The sequence below is a fragment of the Bacillus rossius genome, chromosome 15 (assembly GCF_032445375.1).
Source record: "Bacillus rossius redtenbacheri isolate Brsri chromosome 15, Brsri_v3, whole genome shotgun sequence".
NCBI classification, from domain to species: Eukaryota; Metazoa; Arthropoda; class Insecta; order Phasmatodea; family Bacillidae; genus Bacillus; species Bacillus rossius.
The window spans coordinates 40,816,716-40,842,457 of NC_086342.1; the positions used below are offsets into that span (position 1 = coordinate 40,816,716).

The 25,742-nt window shown below is 36.7% G+C and overlaps 2 protein-coding genes across 3 annotated transcripts in view; both read left to right on the top strand.

Annotated features, from left to right (window-relative positions):
- Positions 1–306: 306 nt before the first annotated feature.
- Positions 307–10,835, top strand: LOC134539427 (enhancer of rudimentary homolog). The gene is made up of 2 exons (XM_063381458.1): positions 307–459; positions 9,913–10,835. Exon 2 carries the CDS (start codon positions 9,913–9,915, stop codon positions 10,222–10,224), a length of 312 nt encoding a protein of 103 aa, XP_063237528.1. The 5' UTR covers positions 307–459; the 3' UTR covers positions 10,225–10,835.
- A 2,176-nt stretch (positions 10,836–13,011) lies between these two features.
- The window catches only part of LOC134539425 (uncharacterized), a 33,239-nt gene continuing 20,508 nt past the window's right edge, over positions 13,012–25,742 (top strand). The window contains exons 1-2 of one of the 2 annotated variants that reach the window (XM_063381454.1): positions 13,012–15,134; positions 20,587–20,716. In XM_063381454.1, coding sequence (XP_063237524.1) covers positions 20,593–20,716 — 124 coding nt within the window. In that variant the 5' untranslated portion in view covers positions 13,012–15,134; positions 20,587–20,592. Of the gene's footprint in view, positions 15,197–20,586; positions 20,717–25,742 lie in introns of both variants that reach the window. The other variant, XM_063381452.1, reaches the window with a different exon arrangement.

Sequence of the window (25,742 nt, forward strand, 5' to 3'; positions counted from 1 at the left end):
AGCGTATTATTAATATAATTTTAACAAGCTTTTACAAATATTCCTTTGTAAAGTCTTTAGCATTTTAAAAATTAAATTTATTTGGGAGAATGTCAACAAGAGTATGCCAGAAGTAAAACAACATTACTATATAGTCAAATAAATTCTTTGTGTAAGGGATCTTTTCTTAACGAAAGCAAATTTTTATATTAAAATTTTATGGAAAAAAATTCTGTTGAAAGCAAGATGTCAACCTTGTCCCTTTTGTTATTGTTTTTTACTTTCTCTATCAGAAGTGTAGCTAGCAGTTGTATTATTTATATGTCTATGTCAGTGGCTTTCTCTTTGGCAAAATACTGTGTACTGTGGTTTTCATCTTGTCTTGTTGTAGGGTTGTGTTGTTTTATTAAGTATATTTTTTTGTTACCATAACAATTTAGACAATACAGGGAAGCTTAGATAAGTAAGAATTGAATCAAGGTAAATGATTAAAAATCATTTATTAAGCTGTATGAAATGATATACGTATATATTTTTCACTTTCGCATTCATTTTCTACCGGCTCTTCACACACATGAAATAATAATACTATATAATTTGTTTTATTAAATCTATATTATATATCTGGGCTAGTTATAGAGTTGTTTTGGAATATGTAATTGCTATTTGGCAGACGGAAGTTTCTGTAATTTTGCGCATGCTGCTTCAGCATAAAGCTGTGAGTCAATGCGCTTGCCTCTGCGACTTGTCAATCCGAATGTCGTTCCAACGGAAACGTAGCAAATGGCAACCAATGAGATGGCATTTAGAGGTTATGAAATATTAACTTAATTTACAAAAAATAATCTAATTCGAGATCATATCACGGGTAGAATTTGAATATACAATTAAAATAAACAAGAAAATATTAATAGATCACCAATGTTCTTGTACTTGAAACCATAATTTACTTACTTAGAGCATATACAAACACGGCTACCACCACAGCGAAGTTCTCAGCTTCTATTGGTCGCATGGCGGAACTTAAACTCAAAGAGCTCAGCTTTGCCGAGCTAATCCTTACGGGTCTGCATGCAATTTTAGAAACTGTTTTGTTAAATCCAGCTCTGTTTACATGATATGACACCGTTTATGTGTCATTGTAGAATCGGTCTTATTGCTGCTCTACTTCGGGCATGTGATCATAACAGCATTAAAGTCCTGACACAACTAACATAGTACTAACACATCAATAGTTATAGCAATAAGCACTTGTGGTAAATTTCTAACATCACGGCTTATCCGTAAATAAATTAATAACATTCCGAAATTTATGTTTTTCAGTTGTTATATCCTAAAAACAATCTTTGTAAATTTCTACTGGTTACTGAGAAATTATTGTTTATAAATTACATTACAAAGTATTATTGATGCTGTCACTTCCATTTTGTGCTTTAATTGCATTGCCGGTCCTCTGGTTTTCCATACATATTGTTACGATTTACTGCAGGATTCGCAAAGGATAGTCCAATTAAAGATTTTTATCTCACACAGTTTTATTGATAGCCACTATTTATGTCACTTACAAATAATCCTCCAAAATGGCAAATATGAATTGCATTTTAAAAATAATGTTGCTTCCCCAGTCACTCGTTTTCACAATCCACACACCTCGCTGGGCCCCACCTCTGGCGCAACTCTCGCCGCAGCGCCCCTCGTGGTCCTCCGTCGTCGCACTTCTCCTTCTCCGGGATCCCACTCGACGCCTCGCTCGGGACTCCGCCGCGCCCGCGACACTATCGCCCGGAACTGAACTCTTCGCCCTGGAACCCTCGTCTAGGGACTTTGCCACTCTATTGACAGGAAAATCCGCTGCGGGAAAACTCCCGACTTCACTTTGAACTTACTCACTCCCTGCCCTGGAACCTTCGTCCAAGGACTTCGCCACTCTGCCAGACCCGCGGCACTATCGCCCTGGAAGCTCCGCCGTGGGAAGGCTCCCACCTGAACTCTCTATCACTGAACTCAACTGACTCCCTGCCCTGACATCCTCGGGCAAATATATAGGCCCCGGCGCAATTCCAGAACTCATGAGAGCGGCAGGGGCCAGTTGCGTCATTCCGAGCTGTTCCGACGGCAGAAATCTCTTGTAAACACATGTCGGCGGCTCGCGTTACTCCGCAGCTGGCAGGTTTCGGATGTCAAACTAACAGTGCCGCGCGGGGGGAGCGGAGAACTGGAGGGAGATAAAGCGGCGACCCAGGTGCGCATGGCACATCTCATGTTATGGCAGCTGCCAGCCAGCTCTGCACCTGCGCATGTCGTGGCCTTGATCACATTCGTAACAATATGAACATTTATATTTTTTATTTGGATTTTGTGAGTTGCGTCCATATTGCTAAACATATCCCAGTCTAGGTTTGATGCTTGGGTTTGCATGCACAGTAGGGACTCGTTTAATTTTTATATACCTTCCACTGCATCACAAAATCCAAATACATAATATGCATGTATTTATATATAGATAATCACAGATCAAGTTGAGACTTTGAAAGCCCAATGGCGGTGGCATCATCACTGCACAGACTACCTAATGTTACTTAAAGATGGTAATTTTTCAGAAATAAGTAGAAATGCTGTTAACAGGGGAAATAGAGAAATATCTTTAATGTTTAAAAACCATTCGTGGAATTTTATTACGTTATTTTTTGAAAAGCTGCAATATTAGAATTTTGCAGCACTTACACAACACAAAACTAGCACAGTGACCTGGCTATAACGGACATAAACTTAATGCCCCCCCCCCCTTCCCTTTTTTTGTTTGGTTGTTTTAGCATTAGAAAAATTGGCAAAAATTCCGTATCACGTATCCAAGTTTATTCTGTGATCCTTTTGGCATTATCCCATATACATTGAGCTTGTGGTACATGATGCTTCTTGTTTTAATTTGGAACATTGAAACATCCTGGCTATATTAAAAACTTTTGTTATAACAATTAATAATGATTATAAAATATATATAAAAATAAAAAAAATTCTGCAAGACCTCTGACATAATTTATTGGTATTTCGATTATCAAGTTTTTATAACGTCCAGCGTCTTTCAACTGAGTACTAAATTTAAACAGGAAGCATCATGTACGACAGGAGCAATATATACACGAACATACCACCAGGGATGCGTGATACTGAATAATTATCAGAAAATTAATGCTGCTGAAGTTGCTAGTGTCTAATTATAACGAAAAATTGGTATAATCAGAATTAAATCATTACAGCCCAGGATTTGCACAATTAAATGCAGATATAAATTTTTTTCTCATTGGACATTGGTCTCTGATAATTATAGCTTAACTCCATCGTGCCAACATAATAAAATATATTTTCTAGATTGAGAGCTTTTTGGTAAAATTATGAAAAGCACTGTAGATTTTTTGTATCTGCCCTTAAAAAAGCATTTTAAAATTTTTTCTGTATTTTTAGAAACTCAATAGTGGCAAGGGCCGGCCATACACTAGAGACTTTCTTCTATTTACCTTAATAACAGCATTTAAAATTTTCTAATGGATTAAGAGAAAAAGTTTATAGCTGAAGTATAGTATTCATGTCAACCATGTTATGTATAAAATCTCTCAATATTTCACTCCTGTCTCATCAATACCACCGCAGTGGTTAGTAGAACTGAAATATCACTTGTTTGAATTTTTAAAATTTTTTTTTTTTTTTCATTCAGGAGTTGCTAATCTTGATTATTACCTAATAAATAAAATAAATTAATATTTGGCACAACTAGTCAATACACACATTTCTTTTTTATTAAATTTTAATAATTATTTTTGGTTTTTTAGTGTCTGATTTCTATATTTGAGTATTGTGATCACAACAAGTACATATGTATGGTGTGCTCACCTTCGCGTGTTGGCTGATTGCAGATGAGCCCATCTGAGGTTCTTGCCTGTTCTTGTACCTTCGGGGGGGTGTGGAGGGGTTCACATATTTACAGTAATTACTTTGTCTATTGTCTCTATGATGTGTCGTGCACAATGCAAAAGTCAATGTGACTGTTGTTGGGCTTGTGGCAAATATAAATAAACCCAAATGAGGACGTAGTAAGATGTTCAGAACTTTTGATTGGCTGAAAGCGTATTATGGTTTTAGCAATAACATATTATTAAGTGGGAACCCTGCTCAATATGTCTAGTAATACCAGGCTTGTTTAAAAGATCATCGTAATGTACAATTGTAGCCAGTCATATTTAACAACGTGAAGGTCAATGCTATGTATAATACTGTGTTGTATTACTGAAATGCTTAGGTTGAATTCTGTAAATTTGTGATGCACTGCAAATCCTCTTCAATAATTAAATAACTGTACAATATATTATAATTTAAAATTTACTACTGAGGTAATTTCTTAAATAAAATGTAAAAGACTGTCTTACATGTGTACAAATTATGATGTTAAAAGTGAACCAAAAAATTTATAGTTAACACACTGAACTAAACATAGCACAAGTGCACCTATTCTTTTACAAATATGATTAAAACAGAATTAATAATACAAATTATCTGTTTTAAATGTTTCAATAGGTCTGGAAATATATTTGCAGTTAAAAATAATTTCAGATCAAGCACACATTAAAGTCACTCAATTAGAAGTATTTGATATTAAAAATTAACATTTTTTTTTAATATTCAGATTAGCTTACAAGAAATTATATCAATCCAGTCATCACTCTTCTAAGCTATTATGCCTTTTAACAGATTACTGTGAAACTGGGGAAAATGTAATAAATAAACTAAACTATTGGAAATGAAATAATTGAATAAATCTGCTTCGTATTCAGTCTGTATGAAATGTCTCATCAAAAGACAACTGAGGCATTAATAATCTTTCCAACAAGCATGTAAGACTATATGAATGTACTGAATAACAGTGTAGAAACAAAAAAAAATGTTCAAAATTGGAAGATAAAAAGCCATTAGACAGAAAGCAACACGAGGATTCGGACAAATGTCACCACTCGTCATTGTGTGCAGCAGATGAGGCATGGTGGGGATAGTGTCACCTGGGATTCTGGAAGGCAAAGGCGAAATCGGAGTGTGTGGTGGTGAAGGCTAGAACGTTGTTGTGTGAGCAACGAAAAGAATGTTTATTAAACTTTGTACAAATTTAACTGGACTTGCACACGTGCATTCTTGGGACTCTTATGTTTCTTCCAATATCCACAGCGAGTAAACAGCGACTAAGAACTATGAACAGATAAAGATATTCAGGTTACTCGCTGTTCCAAAATTAATCTAAAACTATAATACATACTAGAAAATTTGTATTATTGCAGATCATCAAAAATATAATTATTACACTTCAAAAACACTGCAAACAAAGAACTAGGCTGCATACTGAATAGAAAGTTTAACTTTTAATGGTTTCAGCAACCAAAACTCATCATTCATAAACCTTCCAAAATTGACATAACTATTTAATTTGTTTATTGTTTCTAAGAAATAAAACATGAAAGGTTTTTATACTGATTGTCACTAGAATATAATTTACATAACCCCATACAGTACCAACACTAAAAGCTACAGCCTGTAAGTCCTGTATAAGCACTGTATTGTTCCTCAACACTCGGTGCTGTTATGTGTTTGCGTGTAGAACACTGATATAACAAAAGGCCCTCGTGTGGTGATGTTGTACAAAGTCGAGCATCGCCTCAGGAATCCGAAGTCTAGGTGTCCACTGCAGGGTGTCTCTTTGGCAAGTTGTGTCGTTGTTGCCTGCCGTGTCACGCTCGCAATCGGTGATTCACGCGGTCCTTGACGGCGACGCACTGTCAGGAACACGAAGTCCCGCGGGACACTCCCGCAACCCAGTTGTACCCGTCAGCTCGCTGGAAGAGGCGACCTATCACACTCGTACTGTTGTATTAGCAGAGCGTCTACACATAGGCGACAGCGCTGGTCAGGGTCTCACAGTCCGTCTCACTCGGAGACTTAAGACGCTGCTGTGGTAATTTTTCCAAGTCCAGTTCCGAAGCTGTGTTCTTGCTGTCACTTGCTGCTCAGTTTCAAAACACAATACTCTCTAATAATTAGTGACAGGTAAAAAGGTGACGGTTGTCGGCAAGCGTTTTCCACCCTCAGGCGATGTTTGACAAAACCCAAAAGGTCCAATTTCGCAGAGCGAGTTTTTCCACACAGGAGTCGCCCAGCGAGTACCAACTCGCTTCGTGATTTACACTAGCGAGTAAGTTGACTAATACCTGGTATCTTCTTCAAGGGGGCAAGTCTGTTGGGCTCCTTGGCTGCGACTGTACCAAGTTCGAACTGACCCTGAAAAGTTAAGAGTCCAGCTTACCAGAGTTTCAGGCTAAGCACAAATCGGCGCACAGTCGGGGATAGTGACTGTGTTGGTAGAGATCTGGCAGCGTGACCGCAGGTGTCGATGTCCAGCGGATGAGAGCTTCCCCAACTCCCTCCGAAGACTGCTGGATAGTGACCAGGGCAGGCCTATTTATACCAGTTACCCGCCCCTCCATTACCTTCTAGAACAGTCGAGTTAGTCACTTTCTACTCCCCTTCCTGCCGGGGAGGTAGGTCAGCTGACCTGTCTCGTGATCTCCCCCACCACTGCCCAGCCTTGCTCGTGCTTTGAGCTGCTCTTGTGGGAACTTGCCAGGAGGTTAGGCAGCCCGCACTGCCTTGCTGTACGGCGATGTCGTGCACAATAGGGGTAAATGTTCCGAAAACTTCAGCACACACAGCCTTCTGTTGCGTGTGGAAAAGTCATCACAACACTGCTTAGGGAAAATCGCAGAAAACTGTCCTGCGAAAACAGTTGAAGATTAAGCGGTAGCAGCTAATTCGTGACAGATTAGCCACTACTCGCAGACCAGACCATGCGCATGCAGCTGTCCTCACAGAAGGCAATGGCTCGTCCCTTCTCCTGTTCTCCCGGCACTTCCTGCTCCCACGAGGACTTGCTAAGAGAGAACTGTCAAGTGGCGTTGCTAATATTCAGATTGGAAAACATGCAGAAATATAAAATGTAGGTAACTGAAGTGACTAAGTTATTACCAGAAAATAATAAATGATGACAATCCTCTTTAAAAACCAACGTTGAAACTAAAAATAATTAAAATTGCAGCAAAACAGAGAGTTACAGTACTCGGTTAAATCAATAAGTAACATAACTTACCTGTATTGCATGTGAAGGAGTGAGAGGAGACAAATACAGTAACATATGCACATGAAATATGTGCATTAGAAGATTAACACAAATGTTCAGTGACTTTAAAAAAAAGCCATTTGTATATACAGTAGAACTTGGATAATTCGAACCTCAAGGGACCAGTCAAAAACTTCGAATTATCCAAAAATTCGAATTAAGGAAGTTCGTAATATAAATAGGGCCAAAACAATAAAAAATCATATTTTCTATTAAAACTCTTTATTGGTTGACATTTTTTGAATAAATACATCGATTAATGCCTAAACGATACATACGTATTAAAATGACCTTAAAACTATTGAACTGAAACATAAAAACAACCTATTGTTTTTGAAAAAAAGATGATATTTTGGCCTGTTTTCTCGAATTAAGGCTCTCGGCCATTACAAAAGATTCTAACTTATTCAAAGAGATGAAGTATGAATCACTTACATTAATTCGGCTCTCAAAAAAACGTCTAAGTTCTTTTATGTGATTCATGGCGTCAGCTGCACTCGGCACCGGTTCTTCTTCTACTCCAGCGATCTCTTCTTCCGAACCTTCCCCGTCATCGTCTTGCTTCTCACTGCCGAGCACCTCTGCGATGATTTCGGTGTCAGCGACGTCACCGCACACCGCAACATCTTCATCGACATTGAGAAAGTCTTCGTACGAGATGGTCGGGTCGGCTCCCACATTCTCCCAGCCGTCGACTGCTGCTGTAATGGCTTCCGATTCAGTGGCTTCCACAGTTTCGTCCTCGGTTTTAACAAAACCTGCCTTTTTAAAACAGTTTTTGATTGTTTCTGGCTTCACTCTGTCCCACGCTTGCTTACACATTCTGGAAGCTTGCAGAATATCGAGCTTTATTTTCAGGGCGTTTCCATCTCCGGACAGTATGTTATCTACCAGCAAGGTTCTGTAGAAATGTTTCAAATTTTTTATAATCCCTTGGTCCATTGGCTGGACAACAGATGTCATATTGGCTGGGAAAAAACCACTTTAACACATTTCAACACTGGTATGGTGTTATGCGCAGTACAGTTGTCGATGAAGAGGACCACCTGACGCTTTTCTTTAATAAACTTCTTGTCCAACTTTATTAGCCACTTTGAAAACAGGTCGCCTGTCATCCAAGCGTTTGAGCTGTTAACGTAATCCACCGGTTTCGACTTGACATTCTTAAAACAACGGGGATTAGCCGATTTTCCAATCATCAACAAGGGCAGCTTTTCTGAGCCGTCCATGTTTGCTCCGACTAAAAGCGTCACTCTTTCTTTGCTTAGTTTTCCACCATGACATTTTTCGCTTTTAAATGCCAATGTTTTGTCCGGTGTGCATTTAAAAAAAAGGCTAGTATCATCAACATTGAAAATATTGTTTGGGTCTCTATCTTGGATCATCTCTTCTAAATCTCGCTTCCACTGGCCGGCTTCTTGCTGGTTCACTGCCCCACTTTCGCCACAGACTGCTTTGAACGTAATTTTATTATGTTCTTTGAAACCATCCAGCCATCCAGTGCTAGCTTTGAAATTTTGTTTGCCCAATTCTTTAGCGAATTGCTCGGCCTTTACCCTTATTAGGGGACCACTCAACGGAATTTTTTTGTCTCTGGCTTGCTTGAACCACTTAAGAACACAATTGTCGACGTCTGGGTTATCTGGTTCTCGTAGTCGTTTTCGGTCTTTATCAAATTCCTCTGCACTGCTGAGAATTTTATCTGTATTCTTCAAGAAAGTGGATAGAGTGTTGGGTGGAATCCCAAAGTCCTTCGCGATTTCCAATTTCTTTTTCACGCCTTTGTCCACTTCCCTAATCGCCGCTACTTTTTCAGTTAGAGTCAAAGTTTTATAAGCACGGGATTTTGTAGACGAGGTCGACGCCATGGTTGCTACTCTCACAGTTCACTCACTAAACGTCACTGTACGTAAAAACTACACGTAATCACACATCAAAAGACAATTTTAAATAAGCTACAGTACATTGTATGTTACAAAACAGACGATGCACAGTTGTACAGTAAGGAGTGGAGAGGGGTGAGTGTGGGGAGGGGTGACCTTGGAGACATTACTGCTGCGTGTTGTTGCTACGCGCAGGCGGTCGGCACTCGGCACAAGTGTGCGGGAGGGGAAGGGTGAGTCATCACACTACAAGCTACCGCGCATTTGGTCAAACGCTTAACTTTTGCCGAGTATTGTTTGTAAAACGTATTTCCCGATAAATTTACAATTTTTTGAGCCGTAGTTTATAATTTATTCACTAAATTAGACGCACCAAAAATTCGAATTATCCAAAATAAAATTCGAATTATCCACGATTTTTAGCATTGTTTAGATACAAAATGCTAGGGACCAAGAGGAAAATTCGAATTAAAGAAGATTTCGAATTAAAGAAGTTCGAATTATCCAGGTTCCACTGTATTTCTCATTTGTTTGTGCTCGGAGCGTGGACATGTCACAGTGTTTTTCTTTTTGTTCATTGGTTGGATGCGGACGAAACTTTCTCTTAGCTTGTGTGTCCAACAGAGGACAGTAAAAATTTAAGATGGCCGCCTAGACACAAGTTTGTGCTAGGTGCTGCTAGAATTCGCCAATTTTCGGGTGAATTCTTTAACTTGCGTAGTCGAGGAACAGCAAAGGTTACGTTTTTGGTCTGAAATGAAAGTAATAAGTGTAGTACTGTAATCCTTGGGTGTGACTGTAAGTGGGAACGCGCTGCCAGGGAGTGCCCTCTTGTCGCAGATGTCGCACACGATCCTGCTGGTGCAGTCGGGCAGCAAGCCGGAGACACGCACCTACTCCGACTACGAGAGCGTCAACGAGTGCATGGAGGGCGTGTGCAAGATCTACGAGGAGCACCTGAAGCAGCAGAACCCCAACACCCCCTCCATCACGTACGACATCAGCCAGCTGTTCGACTTCATCGACCAGGTGACCGACCTGTCCTGCCTGGTGTACCAGAAGGGCACCAACACCTACGCCCCCTACAACAAGGACTGGATCAAGGAGAAGATCTACGTGCTGCTGCGACGGCAGGCCGCACACTCCCAGTAGCCGCCGTCGTCTCTTTAATTCAGCCAATCCTTTGCGTCTCTGCCAAAACGTGTGCAAATTGTCGAGGCGGTGCCGCCCTTTTTTTTTTTTTTTTTTGTCGTAAATGGCGCCGGTCCCGTTCTTCGGTGTGACTAACTCTCTGTGTCTGTCCGTATTGTAACGTGCTCAAAGGTTGAGTGAACTGTGTACGAACACCGAGAAAGGCTGCTGAAACCATGAGTTGTGGTACCGTGCAGTTTTTTTCCAGTCACGGCAGCATTTTTGTATCATTTAATACAGTGTTTTTCTCGTACCGCTGAAGTTTCACGTACAATCTGATGGCTGAAAAGTGTAAATGCATCAGGAGTAACTATCTCAGGAAAAATATTTTATGGACAAGTTATTAAAATATTAACTGAGTATAAGGATTGTGCGAGTGGCATGTTTTCGTTGTATGCTATTTAAAAAAAAAAAAAATTTTTTACTTACAAATTTATTATGAATTTTTATTTGATTTAGTAATGTAAAGCACCATGGTTGGAGAAAAATACGTTAATTTTAACGTGGTGCCTTTATTTTACAGAGCAAGTGTAACTGATGGTTTAACAATAAAGCCGTAATTCTGATAAAAATTAAACATTATTATTTTTAACAAAATGATATGTCCTTGTGGAAGCTATCGCTGTGTGCACACTACTCTAGAGACACGACGCTGGACTGTCATGTCTGCGGCATGTGGCTGGGAACCAGCTTCCGTCTCATTTAGTACAAGCCTGATGGGAAACGTACACATATTTGTTACTATGACAACACTGCTTGCTTCAAATTTTAAAGATTCAAAAGGAAATATTTGAGGAAAAAAATTTTGATGAGAAATTTTTGTTAAAATGCATCATTTCCTGTATTGTAACGATAGGTACGTAAAAATAGCCATTGGCATAAATTCTTAGTAAATGCCAAATACTTAGTTATATGTTACACTACAATAAATCTGAACACAAAAAAAATCATTCACAGAAATTTTATGTTAGGTTAAAAACAAGTCAGTAAACACTTTTCTTCAGGGGTATTTCTCTTGTGACGACTCTGTGATGTTCGGAAATTGCTGGGCGTAAATTTAAGTATTGTCAGGGAATATCAAAACGAGCAGTTTTTGTTGCGGAACATTGACGGGGAATGAAACCCTGCAAAGTTAAAGGCGCGAACATTAGAAATTTGCAGCGTCAAGGCTTCACGCCAGTGGTTGAGATCGCAGCGACGGGTCATGTTCAGATGCTCCGCGGGGAATAGGTGTTTAATAGTCGGCCACACACGCCAGCAGCCAGCTGTCTGCTGTTCGGCACAGTGGACGGTGATGCTTGCTTCGACTTGCACGTCGTGCCAGAACTGTTACAAGATATGCCTCTAGCCGTGAGGGACAGAATAATGCAGTCACGTGCCTCCTAGATGGTGGACCTAACACCTCGGGACTTCTTCCCATGGGGCCACGTGATGCCATTTGTAACGGTCGTTGGAAAACGGCTTAGCGTAACTGTGACTTGTGAACTTCTGCACGATGTACCACTGATGTCAACAAGCATGCATGGCACTGTAATACCTGCTTCGAGGTTTGGGGAGGCACTTGTAAGATCTGTTGTGTGGGTGAGGCATGTTTGCAACTGCGAAGTCGTTCTTGCGCCAAGCAACCTGCGGCCCACGTCACCCTGTTCCCGCGGCGCTGCTGTCTCACTTCCTCTCGGCCACGCTCAGTTTGCAGTACAGAGCAATTGGCTGATAATACTTGGTTGAATTGTAACAAAATATACAAAGAAAAGAACTGAAATGTATTGAAATGTTACCTAACTCTACATATCAAAGTGAAACATTCAAAATTACCTGAAACGAATAAAATGAAAATGAAATATGACCAAATGAAACGAAATAAATTGAAACATAATGTATCAAACTAAATGGATTGTAGCAATAGAAATGAAATCAAAGGTACCCAAATGAAATGAAATAAACAAATGAAGTGAAACTAGTATATGAAATTGAATGAAAAGAAACCAATTGAAATGAAATAAATCAATATGAATTGAAACAAATGTCAATGAAACAAATGTTTTAATTGTATCTTGAGTTTTTAATTTTAATAAGTTATAATATATTTTTAATTTTTTTTTTCTAACACCATAAAACAATATCTACGGACAGTATTACTACAGTTGTGTAGGTTCATATGGAAAAAAATTAATGTTTGTTCTAAACATCCATTATTATTCACAGGAGAAACCATTTGTAGCAGTTGGTTAATATTAATAACAAGGCATTCCATTAATTATGTCCTGTAGTTAAAGCAGAGACAAAATTTTTAAAAATAAAAGATATAAAAATTTTATGAGGAAATTGGTTGCAACCAAAATGGTGTGTGTTACGTTTCTTCAGAAATAAGAATTGAATATTATCAGATGATGCTCTTGATGAAATACAATAATAAAATTTATTTCAAAAATTCTCAACCAAATTTTTCCAGAAAATAATGTTTTGAGTAAATATTGAATATTTTTCCTACAATATAAAGTTGTGTCGAAAATGTTTGTGCTAATTGAGTATATATAGCAGATATTGTGCATTTGAGAGAGTAAGTGTTGTAATCTAAGGATGAGACATGCTATAGATGTGTGCAAAATTAAAATTATGAGCTACCTTTAGCCTCTGTAACATTGCCAGTTTGCATTTCCAAATGGACGTTTCTTAGCAAAAACTGCTTGTTTTGACATTCCCTGCCACTCAAAAAATTTATTCCCAGCAATAAAAATTAATATTCATTGCATGGGTATGTATTTAAGATTTACTAGGACATTTGTGTGTTTACCATTTTGCTTTTTACATCTTAAATCAAACTTCAGATAACATGTTAGAATAGTCGATATCGTGCAAATGAACATGGTTCATCAAATAATGGATGCTGTATTGACATTTATACTGTGTTCCACCTTTCCCAGTGTCTCCACATTCAGTAGAATCAGGGAAAAGGTGGGGATGTTGGAATTGGTGGGGAAGGTCGGGGATTTTTCTTTAAATCCAGGAATTATGGGAATCCCCCAGTGATATTAATTGGAGGGGAAAATGCAATGCTCCAGTTTGCTGTCTCCCTGACTCCAAAAACATTTTTTTTTTTCGAATAGTAATTTGGCATGTAGTCATGCACATTATAAAATGGTGTATGCAAATTTTTATTTGTAGTAAAGAAAGTGTATGATTACTGGGTCAGTAATGGGGATGGTGGGAGCCGGATTTTCTTTATTTCTTTTATAAAAATGCAAAAGGTGAATTATTTTTAAAAATGAATCTGAGAAATTTGAAAATTTGGTCAAAGAACCATCAGAGGAATGTTGTTATTGCAGATACGTGCGTACACCCTGTTTGTGCAAATGCTTACCCTGCGGAGAACACGTTGGTCATAAAAGTGTTTGTTCTATAAGTGCACTTCCAGTGTCCTGGTATCAGGACATCAGCATAGGACAGAATAAGGAACTTTTAGACAGACAAGTATTTCCAGTGACAGTGCTACCCAACCATGTCTCCTTGCGTTCCTCAGACTCCAGCAGTAATGTCTGTCTGGAAAAGGTTTTGGTAGCTTTCATTCTAATGGTGTGGGACCTTATTCATGCTTGTGAGCTTTTCTTGGAAAACACCCAATTTCAACCAATTTTACACTTTGTACACGTTTGTATTCTGTTGGAACACATTAACTAAACAAATCAAATACGTATTGTGGCATGACATTCCTGTGGTGAGTACCGTGCTTCGCAACTGCTCAGTTTATCTGCCTGATGGTCCCAGCCCAGCCTAATGGGGTGCGATGGGCCCAGGAGGTGTCCCCAGGGATGCTCTGGCAGTCCTCGGTGGGGGAGTCGGCGTGTGCTCTCTCGCCCGTCTGCCGTGGCTCACACTCGTGTCTACGAAGAGAGAGGCTGATATGTCACATGTCGGTATGTTCGTGTGAACATGACATACAAAATTTACATATTTTAATTGTGTGCACTTACACTTTTATTCTGGGACAGTAAAAATAGTTGTAGATTAGTGTTCTGTACATTCGTGAGGTTTCACAAAAAAAATATGGTAGTTCTTCTTGTCTATTAATTATGTTTTTCTACCAAGTGCTTTACAGTGGTAGTGATAGTTTGTTTTATAAGTGTTTATGTTAATGATGAATTATTTGCCTGGTAATTGTCATGAATTAAATAAACATTGATTTTATGAATAATAATTTACTGGTGTGGTTTGCAGCATAAATATTTTAATAAATATGAAAGCATTTAGTCCAACAAACACTGTCTTAACTGCTTGTGTAATTAAGAAAATTATCCTGCATGATACAAGCACATAGTCCACAAATTTATATTTTATTTGCAATAGGTAAAAAAAGTAGAGGTAAATTTTGGATTATATTGTGAAAAGAAAGGTGTAAGGGAAGGAGAGATCCAAGCCTATTTTGGGCACACAGACCACTTGTGTAACGACTGATTGCTCAGCAGTTTCAGTTGTGCCGATGGTCGGTGCTGAGCAATTCACCTCGGGCCCACCGCGAGCCACCGAGGACTCGTGACGGCGGAGAAGTCGCAGCTGTCGGACAGGAATATTAACGACCCTGCTCTTACGGCGGTGCCGAGAGCAGACACGATTCTGCCGACTCATGAACCGGTCGCGGAGAGAGAGCAAAAAAAAAACTGAGCCAGCAGCCTCACATCGTGATGGGACCATTGTGTGCCGCGGGGCGAGGAATGGTGTCAGAAGCCCAGTTGGGGGAGGAGGGGAGGAACGTGACCTTGACCTTCTCAGGAGCAACGACCGAGGCTGGCCGCAAGCAGCTCAGTTGAGAGCGTGCACGCGACTCGCGGACACGTGTATCTCGCTGCCACCGCCGCCGTGCGCCTCTGCCATCGGTACGACTTCACATTCTCTATCTTTACCTTGGTGGAGGAACGCTATATCTACATCCAAAGAGGTAGTGAAATTTTTTTTTTTCATCCCTTTGATATTTGTACCAATCTGTTTCATCCCTGACTTTTATATGTATTAGTTATGTGCTGTGTTGTTTGTTAAACGTTTGTAAATGAATGAAAACTTCTTGAATGTGTGTGCCTTTGAATTCATCAACATTAGCACACACAAAAAAGAAAAACATTTTTAACATTTAATGTAAATCTTGAAGTAGTCTAGCTAAAGTCTCTTTATATGTTCTGACGATGCGGACAAGTCTTCTCACTACTGTCACAATGAAAGAATAAATTTCACTGAGTAGTGCAAAAAATTTATGCTTTAATGCATATTTATATTTATGTACTTGTTAGATTCTATTAGGTTTTTTTTTTCTATTCTGGCCTTGATTTGATTCATGAAAGTCATTAGTGATAAGGAAAAACATGGCAATATAGCTGGCTGAATGACAATTAATAGTTTCATGGTAGACTTTAATTAAGTATTTATAACTGAATTTAATTTTTTTTATTTTTATTTGAGAAACATTATAAATGGAAAATTTTACAGTTGATAAAAATAAGATTTTCAGTTCAAAATATTAAAAAAAATATCTTCCTTAATTTAAAAATAAAAATAAATATTTCTACTACATGTAAGCATTTCACAAACTGTTATAAACACAGTCTTAATTAGTTCAATATTGGTAGGTATTTATCCCAGCGTTGGAATGGAACTGGAAAATTATTGCCTTTGGAAATCTTTTTAATAGTTCTGCAACAATTCTATGTTGAATACATAACTATGCCTACATGCTGTAGTAACAATGCCAAGCAAAAACACTGATCTTTCATAACAATACCCTCTGTCTCCAAGAAATGGAATGAAGAGCTCGCAGAAAGAAACACCGTATTTGTACGGGGTGTGCATGTCAGTATGAAAATGTTGCGAGACTAACCATAAAACATAACTGCATAAATACATTTTTTGTAACTGTAGGAATAAAATACTGCTCCAGTTGCAAAAAAAAATTTATATTGCAGTGAACTGTATTACTCATGTTGCCTTTTGCAAAGCTGAAAGCCACATATTTTTTTTTATTGCTGCTTTCAACTGTATCATATTTGAACCACATTTATAGTATAAAAATTTTTAATCATTTTATGTAGTAGTAACATTAAAAGAGTTTAAGATATTTATGTTTTGATTGTCATTAGAGTAACTGTTAAAATTGTACGAGATGAAACAAAATTTATGTCTAAACGTAGTCCACTGCTTTTTGCTGGGACAGTTTATAAATAAATAAATAATGGGAAATAAAATTAGAAAAATTATGAAGAAGTGAAATACTTCAAATAATAAAATATTAATAAAAATTGAGGAAATGAGACACCTGTATGATGATTGCATCATAGGAGAGGCTGGCAGACATGAACAATATATGAGCTGCTGGGAGGGGGGTGGATAGCCCTTCTGCATGGAATCTTTAAACAGAAAAAAAAGGGAAGTATGTGCATTAGAAGTTACACTTATTTGGCATTATAAAAAACAAGCTGTAATTATGTGTGGAAATAATAAATAGAAATAAAATAATAAAAGGATTTGAGTGATATAAATACTGTTGGCAAATTGTAATTTCAATCAAATTAAATAATTTAAATATATACTGAATATTCAGTATTAATATAAACATGTGTATAATTTTAATAATTTAATTTAGTAAAATCTAGATAAGTTTCAGTTAACGATAAAAATCATTAAATATGCTGAATGTTTATTATAATTAATTGATTTAAATTATACATACGGGAACATAACCTCATTATATAAATACACTTGATTAGTTTATGAACACAAAACCTCACACAATTATGTAATTTAACTGTTTAAACATATTTAAATTCTGTGATAAAATATTTAATATCGTGAGAAATAAAAAAAAAAGAAAATGTTAAAAAAAAATATCAGCGGTTACTGAACCTGAGCCAACAATTCTGAAAAGCATATACGTAAACAATATTTCAACTTAACTAACAAATTTGGAAAAAAATTTAAGGCATTGGTATCAAGCACCCAAACGAATGAAAAAGCAGTAATCTGGTGAAAAAAAAATTAAAAATTGAGAGGGATTAGGAATAGTATAATATTTTACTAAGTGTGTGAAGCCATTGTTGCACCATATAGGTCATACGCCCAAAACATTGGCTGGAATGTAGTTTTTTTTGCATTGTGGAAACACTTTTGAATAACCTTTCTTGATGAAAGTGACTGTTTTTAACGTAGGAGATTCTAATTCACGCTTACCAACCCATAATCAGATGTGGTTGAGCACCATTTCTGCGATGTTTTGGGCCTGTACAATGTGGTGGTGACGAGGTTAAACAGTGGCTTCAACCACGTCACAGCACGTCGTCTCGCAGCAGCCTGTGTGGATAGAAGGAGCACCGACACGTTAGTGCATGCGTGCACATCTGGTGGTCATGGCCCAAACTAACAGCAGACTGTTTACAATGTTTCTCGACACCTCCTGTCAATTTAAAGTCCCAAACCTTTATGTAATTATAAAGTAAATGTAGAACAATTTAGATAGGGTCCTTACTGTACTGAAAAAATTTTTGCAGGACATGTACTAGAGAGACGATTTGAAATTGTACATGCATAGAGCAAGTACACCCTAGGTTGACAAAATAACGCACAACAACTCCAGCAGAGCATATCTCTAAACATTCAAAACTTAGTAGAGTCCAAAGGTTTAGTAAATGTATCAGCATCACATGATCTGCCTGATAACAATATTTGTTGGCCTCTACACCATCTACTTGTTAACAATCTCTTTCAGAAAATGAAACTTTGTCAATATTCTTGGAACAGTTTGTATTTTCATAATTTTTCATCATGTCTTGATTCTTCGAGATCCAAAACACAAAGTTCCTACAGCGAAATGACGCCGTCCCACTGATGCTCTTGCGATTTCTTTTCACCTCCCCGATCTACATCTGCATACATGATGTCCTGAAAGTACCATTCTGGATGTTTTGTTGATGGTTCCCTTTATGTACCGAAGCATCTTCTCAGCTGCATTCCATAATGGACGAGTTTGTTTGTTCAGAAAGCAGCTAAAATATGGTGTAGCAAATGCTATGTCTTGCCTGCTAATATGAGAGATGCAGATCAAGCTACTTCCAAGCTCTTAATAGGGAACACCCAAAATGTTCTGTGTCATTGTCTTACAACTTATCCTCCAGTGGTATGGGAACCCCTTTGCATACGTCCAGGTTGAACTTCTCTGTCATTGTTTCAGTAGGATTATTCTGACCTATTTATATCCTCTTTCCAACTATTTTCACTTCTGTCCGAATGAATCAGTGCAGGTCTCCTAGGCCCATGTCACTAGACTCTTCTCTTAGTTGTGTAGATATTTCTTCTTTTCTTGTTGTCTCGCCTAACAGCAAAATGACATCCATCCATATGACCAAACATAAACTGTCTCTGATAAATAAAAAGACATCAAAGATGAACCTCCTCAGGTTGTCTTCTGTTGCAAATTGATTGAATCTTGGGTTCCAACAGCATGGTGACTCATGAAGCCCATACAATGTACACTGAAGTTTCAAGCTTTTTGTGTTTCCTTTAACTCCTTTTGGTTGAAATATGTAGACATCATTGTTTAGTGTGCCGTTTCAAAAATGCTGTTTGAAAATCCATTTGCTTAATAGTCCAATATTTCAGTAGAGAGAAAGACAGTGCAAGTCTGACAGGGGGCATTTTTGCTACAGGTGTGTTGAACATGTTCACTTCTGCCAACCAGGTGCGTACACTTGTTCACTTCTGCCTGTCTGAAAACCTTTTGCTACCATCTGGTTTGATGTGGAACAACCATCTTGCTTCTGATGGTTGAATTTCCTTGGGAGGGTCAGCTGTATGTAGTCCATGATGGGAAATTTTTGTGTACTTCTAGTTCTTTCTGAATTGCGTTTCTCTGTTCCTCAATTTCTTGTACTGCTTCTTCATAAGTCTGTGGATCACACTCACATACCAAGCCGTAGGTAATGTAGAGTTCATAATTTTTTAGATGCCTTTGTTTTATTATTCTCCTTTCAGGTCTGGTGCTTAAAGTGGCATTCTGCCTGTAAATTTGTTAAACTCTTTGTCACTTTCTGCCACTGAGGCATTTCTGCCGCAGTATGTGTTTCTGCCACAGAAGGTGTTTCTTAGTTTTCTGATAAATGCATTGCCCCTTTTAGGGCTTTTTTTTCACCAAATCTAACGATTGGAGTTACCTGGTTTTCTTCTCTGTAGAACCCATCAGTCTCATCAAATGTCACATCTATTTATACCTTCACACTGTCTGTTACACGGTCCCATATCCCTATATCCATTTGGACTATAGCCAACCATCCAGGTTTGTTTGGTTCCTGGATCCGTCTTGTTTTTCTGAGGTAATTTCATTTCTCTTGATTTAGCACCAAAGATTTTCATTTTTTGCAAGGTCCACCTTCCCAAGAAAAAGTTGAGCAGGGATTTTTCTTTCAGGTGATGCATTTAGGGAACGATTGAGATTGGTATGCAGCAATATGTAGGGCTTCGCCCACAAATGCTTCTGTAGATTTTTTCCTACAAACAGTGACTTCACTTTGTCAAGAAATGCATTATTCATCCTTTCATTAACACCATTCATTCGAGAGGAGTAATATTCCAAATGGACATCTTTTTCGGATTAAAATGATTTGATTTTTGCTGAAGAGAAATTCGTCCCATTGTCACATCTTATACGACCAGTACAAATTGTTCTAAACTAAGATTCAGGTTGTTTCATTTAATTTATTACATTTTCTGCAGATTCTGCTTTAGTCTTGAACAATTACACAACACAGAAATGTGAGTAACATCTGTGATTGTCTGGTAGTTTCGTGCACCATTACTTGTAGGAATTGTGATAGGACCTCATATATCTGTATGTAGTAGCTCTCCAATCCTGTAAGACATTCGTGAAGCATTTCTTGGAAAATGTTTTCTATTGGATTTTCCTCGATGACAAGCTTTGCACACTTTGTTTGACGATGGCAGTCCCATTAACCTCAAACTCTGTTGGGCCATGCCACGACATGTGAGTGGAGTCGCTAGCCAAGACCACGTGTCTATCCACATGAGTTCAAGACACATTAATATTTAATAACGTAATTCCCCTACGATATCAACGACATGCACTTACTTCTTCCTTTATCTTAGCACAGAAAAATATTAGGGTTTCTGTCAGTGTGCCCTTTAAAAACACAGTGGCATTGTTTTTGTTTCAAAATTTAATGCAAGTTTGGCATCAGGTAAGTGGTAGCCAACAGCTACTCAAGCTGATGCGGAGTAGCAGAACATTGTCAGTAAAGTTACAATACTGCTGATGTGATTCGTTCTTTGTTGCAGGTAATAATGACTCACTCAATAAGAATAATAGCTTTGTCCTGTTACGTGCTGATCTCTGTGGATAGTCAACATGCTGCAGACTTGGGAAACAGCATTTGGCACCGACTTGGCTCACAAAAGGATTATAGCAGTAAGTCGTTTCACTGTTCCACATTGACGATGTATTACTATATTGATTTATTTATTTATTTTAACAGCAGGCATATCCAAGCAACACAAATAAATATAAATAATACTGGATGAGTATACAATACAGTAGAACCCTGTTATAATGTTCCTGCATATAATGTTTTCCTGCTTATAATGTCATATTTTTAAAGTCCCAATATTTCCCCCATAAGGACAATGTATTTATTTCTTGCATATAACGTTCATAAATAGTGTAATTTCCTGCTTATAATGTTTGCTTTCTAACATTCAATAAATGGGGAAAAAAATTTTAAAACCAAATTATTCCAACACTTACGATAAAAAGTTTCCTTTATGTATGTTTATGTTTACAATCACTGCCATACAATACATGAAGTTTGTTAAAATACAATTTTATGCAATATACTAAAGGTACACAATGTTCATAGTTACGTGTCAGTTGGCACCCTTAGTCAACTCTTCTCTTCCTTGCCATTCCAGTGGGTATTCAGATGCACGTACATAGTCCTACAATATTTAAGTTGCCAACCACTGAGTGAGGGCATAAGGGTCATTCCATGAAAGATGACCCAAGTATAAAAAAAATTAAAATATTTAAAATTAATTGTACAGTGCATTTTTGTATTACTTAATAATCCTTTTACTATATATGCAAAATTAAAAAATTATTTGCACAGTTAAAACTTTATTTTCCAATGTTAGACTTTAGTGCTAACAGTACTGTTGCCAAAAAGGGAAAAGTACATCTCCATATTGACTACCCTGATTATCTTCCTGTTTGAGTTATGTCCATTGTTTTATGTAGACCATACTGTACAGATGTGGAAGTATTTTTAATACCATTTTGGACCAAATCAGGTGAGCATATATTGCACAGCATAAAATGAAAATATGTAATGATTTTGTGTCACACACGCAACACAAAACATGGTTAAATTAGTTTTTACAAACAACTAATTGACATATCAATGTGAAACTTTCTAGAAGTGAGGTGTGCCACATGGCCTACATTTTACTATAACAAAGTTTTCTGGCAACTTTTATATTTTTAACTGGAAGTAGTGTTGCGTGTGTGACACCGTCAAATACAAGCTTTATAAGCTTGCAACTCCAACAACACAAAAGAGATGCATTCTGGTTTGATTTCAACTATGAACTAACCTAAAAAAAAAACTTGTAACCAAGAGGATTGCATGTAACACAGTTTCTATTTGAACACCAACATTAAATTTAAATGACCATTTTTGCAAATGCCTTTGTGTGTTACATGCTGTTATTGGTTAAAATTTATTTGAGGTTAATGTTAAATCTATAACTGGTATTGTTGCAGAAGAACTATGACATCTACGAATAGGTCACAGGCTTTTAGAGAAAGGCTTAAACAAGACCCAGCGAAGTATGAAGCATACTTAAGAAAAGAATGTGAAAGATTTAAATTACGAAGGGACCAACAAAAACGTATTCAAACTGATAAGGAGTTAAAGTTCAAGCGAAAGCAAGACAGAATAAGGCAGAGGAAGCACAGAGAAAATAAAAAGTCACAAACTGTTAAGAGTAATAGTAATGTGTTGCCTGAAAAGAGTTTGTATAGAAGTAACAGATCCCTAGGGAAAGCAGTTTGTTAATTGATGCGAATTTTACGACATAGCCCAGGAAAGCGTAAAGCAGTAGTAGCGAAATTGTTAGTTGATGAATTACCAGAATATGGGAAAAGATTGAACCTGCTAAATAAAATGAAAAAAGAACATGGCCAGAGACTAAATGAAGAAACCAAAGCTAAAGTGACGCAGTATTATCTCCGTGATGATATAAGCAGAACTGAACCAGGAAGAAAGGACAAATGCACTGTTAAGAATGTTCAGTCTGGCAAGAAAGATGTTGTACAGAAACGTAATATGACGATGACCATTGCGGAGGCCTATGAAGAGTTTGTGAAGGAATATCCTGATTGAGCTTCGACCGCAATTTGTATATCCCGTTTCTACTATGAGTCATAACACATGTGTATGTCATTACCATGCGAACATGCATTTTTTGGTGGAAAGTTTGGCAAAGGAAGTAAATGTTTTCCCACATAGTACAAATGATTTACTAGCAATTCTTGTCTGTGATGTTGAAAGATTTGATTGCATGTTAGATATATGTGAGAAATGTACGTTGGCATGCAATTCTGTCAGAGATATTATAAGTCAATATGATGAAGAAACTTTGACTAATGAAATGAAATGGAAACAGTGGAAAAATGTGGAAGGACATCCCCAAATTGTTTCAGAAACTGGAACAGTATCTGACTGTGTGAAGAAAATACAGATGCAGATGATAGCAATCAAGCTACATCATATATAAAAAGAAAACAGTCTAAACATTTTAAGGATGCAAAGAAAAATGATAGGGTTCAATTTTCATTTATGTAATCAGTATATATTTTTTCTATGTGTAATATAATATTACTTTTATTGCTATCTTGGTAAATATTTATTTTATTTTGCAACCGAACATATCTTTGTCAATTTGCAGCTGATTATTATACCAGCTTAAATACATGTCTCAAAGTGTCACACACGCAACAGTCACACACGCAACATTTGCAAAGTTAAGTTTGCATGTGAAAATATTGGTTTTGAGGAACATTGACTAGATCATCTTAAAGGTGCACATTTTATTTGTGCTACCAGCAAGTATTGATCATTTTTATCTTTTAATAAAACAGAATTTTAACATTGATTTCATTTCCATCAAAGAGGGGTGTATGCTTTTGTCACGCACGCAACAAAGATTAACAATTTTTTTTTTGCAAGTGTTATTCTCCTTAACCAATTGAAAAATTTATGACATACTTATCTAGTTGTAGGTTAATATATTATAAGAAAAAAAGTGATATTTATTATGACGTATTCATTATATAATTTTTATATTATTAAATCCACTGTCAAAATGTCACACACACAACCATGGAATGACCCATAACTAAAAGTGTTTTCTATTGCTTACAAATATATATTTTTTTTTCATTCATACGTAGGAATCCCAAAATTAAACATTTTCAGGTGGCGAAGGAGTAGACGTTCTCACTCTTAATGTTGTCATCATGAATCGTGAACAAATTTTACAAAAAATGTGGCAGTGTATCTTTAAAGACAAACAAAATTTAACCAGGGAACAAGATGAAGTTGAAAAATTGTTGGCTTGTTTCAGAAAATTCATGTATCAAGTATACTATCTTTAGTTTTTACATTAAAGTTGTTTACATAGCTTGGTGAGTCCATTGGTACAAAGCTCGAACATTGTTAAGAGCTAAATTGAGATTTCCTGCTTATAACGTTTTCCTGCTTATAATGTTTTTTTCTTGTGCTCCCTTGAAAAACATTATAACAGGGTTCTACTGTATAATAATAGTAAGGTATTTTTAAAGAAACCTAGAGTTTCAAATAATTATGTTGTGTTTTTAGTGCTAGTGTTGACTGATAAACGGACACACTGGGAATGGAAAAATTACAAAGAAACATTCTAATTACTAACAGTGCCAGCTATCAAAGTTCACTAGATCAGTATAGTTTAAATATAAACTTCCAAATTCTAAATTACATGTTTTTGTTCGGTATATGGCACCAGCTATTCTCTAGATACTACATGCATTACTATACTAGATAAGGATCGTAATAGTACGAGCCAGTTGGGCCTATCTGGATGACTTGTTCCAAAGGTATGTTACTCAGAGAAAACAAATTTCCTTTTTGTTTTTGTTTTATATATGTACATTTAATCAATAGAGCTCTTATGTTGCAGAAAATTTTAGTACTACACAAAAAGGTTTATTATTAACTTGCCCAAATAGTTTTCAATATTAATAAACATGGTAACTGCATAAAATATACATACCACATCATTAGATTATTCAGAAGGAAATCATAGAAAATATTATATTTATGCATATATAATTTATCACCATTACTACTGTAATTATAGATGCATACTGGCTGGGTGAAACTTTTAAATGGTGTTTTTTAAGATGGAGATTATCACATATGTTTGGTGGGAAGAACGTCATTGAGAAGTTATTTGCGTTTTAGTGTACAAATGATTTCGCACTCAAAGTGTAAATAAAAATGATCAAGTTCATGTTCAATCTGAAACAAAAAGGCATCTTGCTGATTTGAAAACAACCAGGAATTATAATATTTTAAAAATAATAATTGGTGAAGCTGAATTATTGATTCAATTACTCAGTTAAAAAAGGATCTAGACTATTGTGGATTGGCTGTATGTTTTTGAAACTTGTGTGATGTAGAAATGTTGATTTATGATACTAAATAATTTTACTTCACCAGTTCCCATGTTTTATAAGATTAAAGAACACATTAATTCATCTTAAAACACTGTTGTTATATTTGTTTAAAGCTTCATTGATAAATTACCAATTTTTGTTTATCATGTACTTATACCGAAAAAATATATATATGTGAAATTTTCAGATAAGGCATCATCATTACAAAAAAAATAATTAAAAATGCAAAAGTAATATTTTTGAGCGATTCAGCACACAATTGTTTTTGCGGATGATACTATTAAGTTATTTTAAATACTCACAGTTAGCATTTACAATGCGAGTCAAAAATAAAATAACTAGGAATAAACAATATTCCTTTTCGTTCCCTTATGACACACAATTACCTTCGAACCCTTAAGTGTCATAATGGTTAGTTTAAAATTAAATACTTAAAGTTTGCTTAAACTCAATTTAAAAAAAAACTTCATTGATAACTTAGATGTAGGGGTGGTGTCAACAGAAACTGTTTCCAAATAATCTAGAATAGTGTAGTTGGTTAATCAGATAAAGTGGTTGAAACTGTTAAATAGCGAAAAATGGTGTTTAGATATTCATTTTATGTACCATATATTAGCTAAAAAAATTTAAAAAATTGATTGTCTGTAAAGTCGGTTTACGGACGATAGTTTAACATGACAACGCCATAACAAAACATTGATGAAAGATTGCATACTTTATG

What these genes read in the sequence shown, in the direction of transcription:
- LOC134539427 (XM_063381458.1), top strand. Translation starts at nt 9,913, where the DNA reads ATGTCGCACACGATCCTGCTGGTGCAGTCGGGCAGCAAGCCGGAGACA.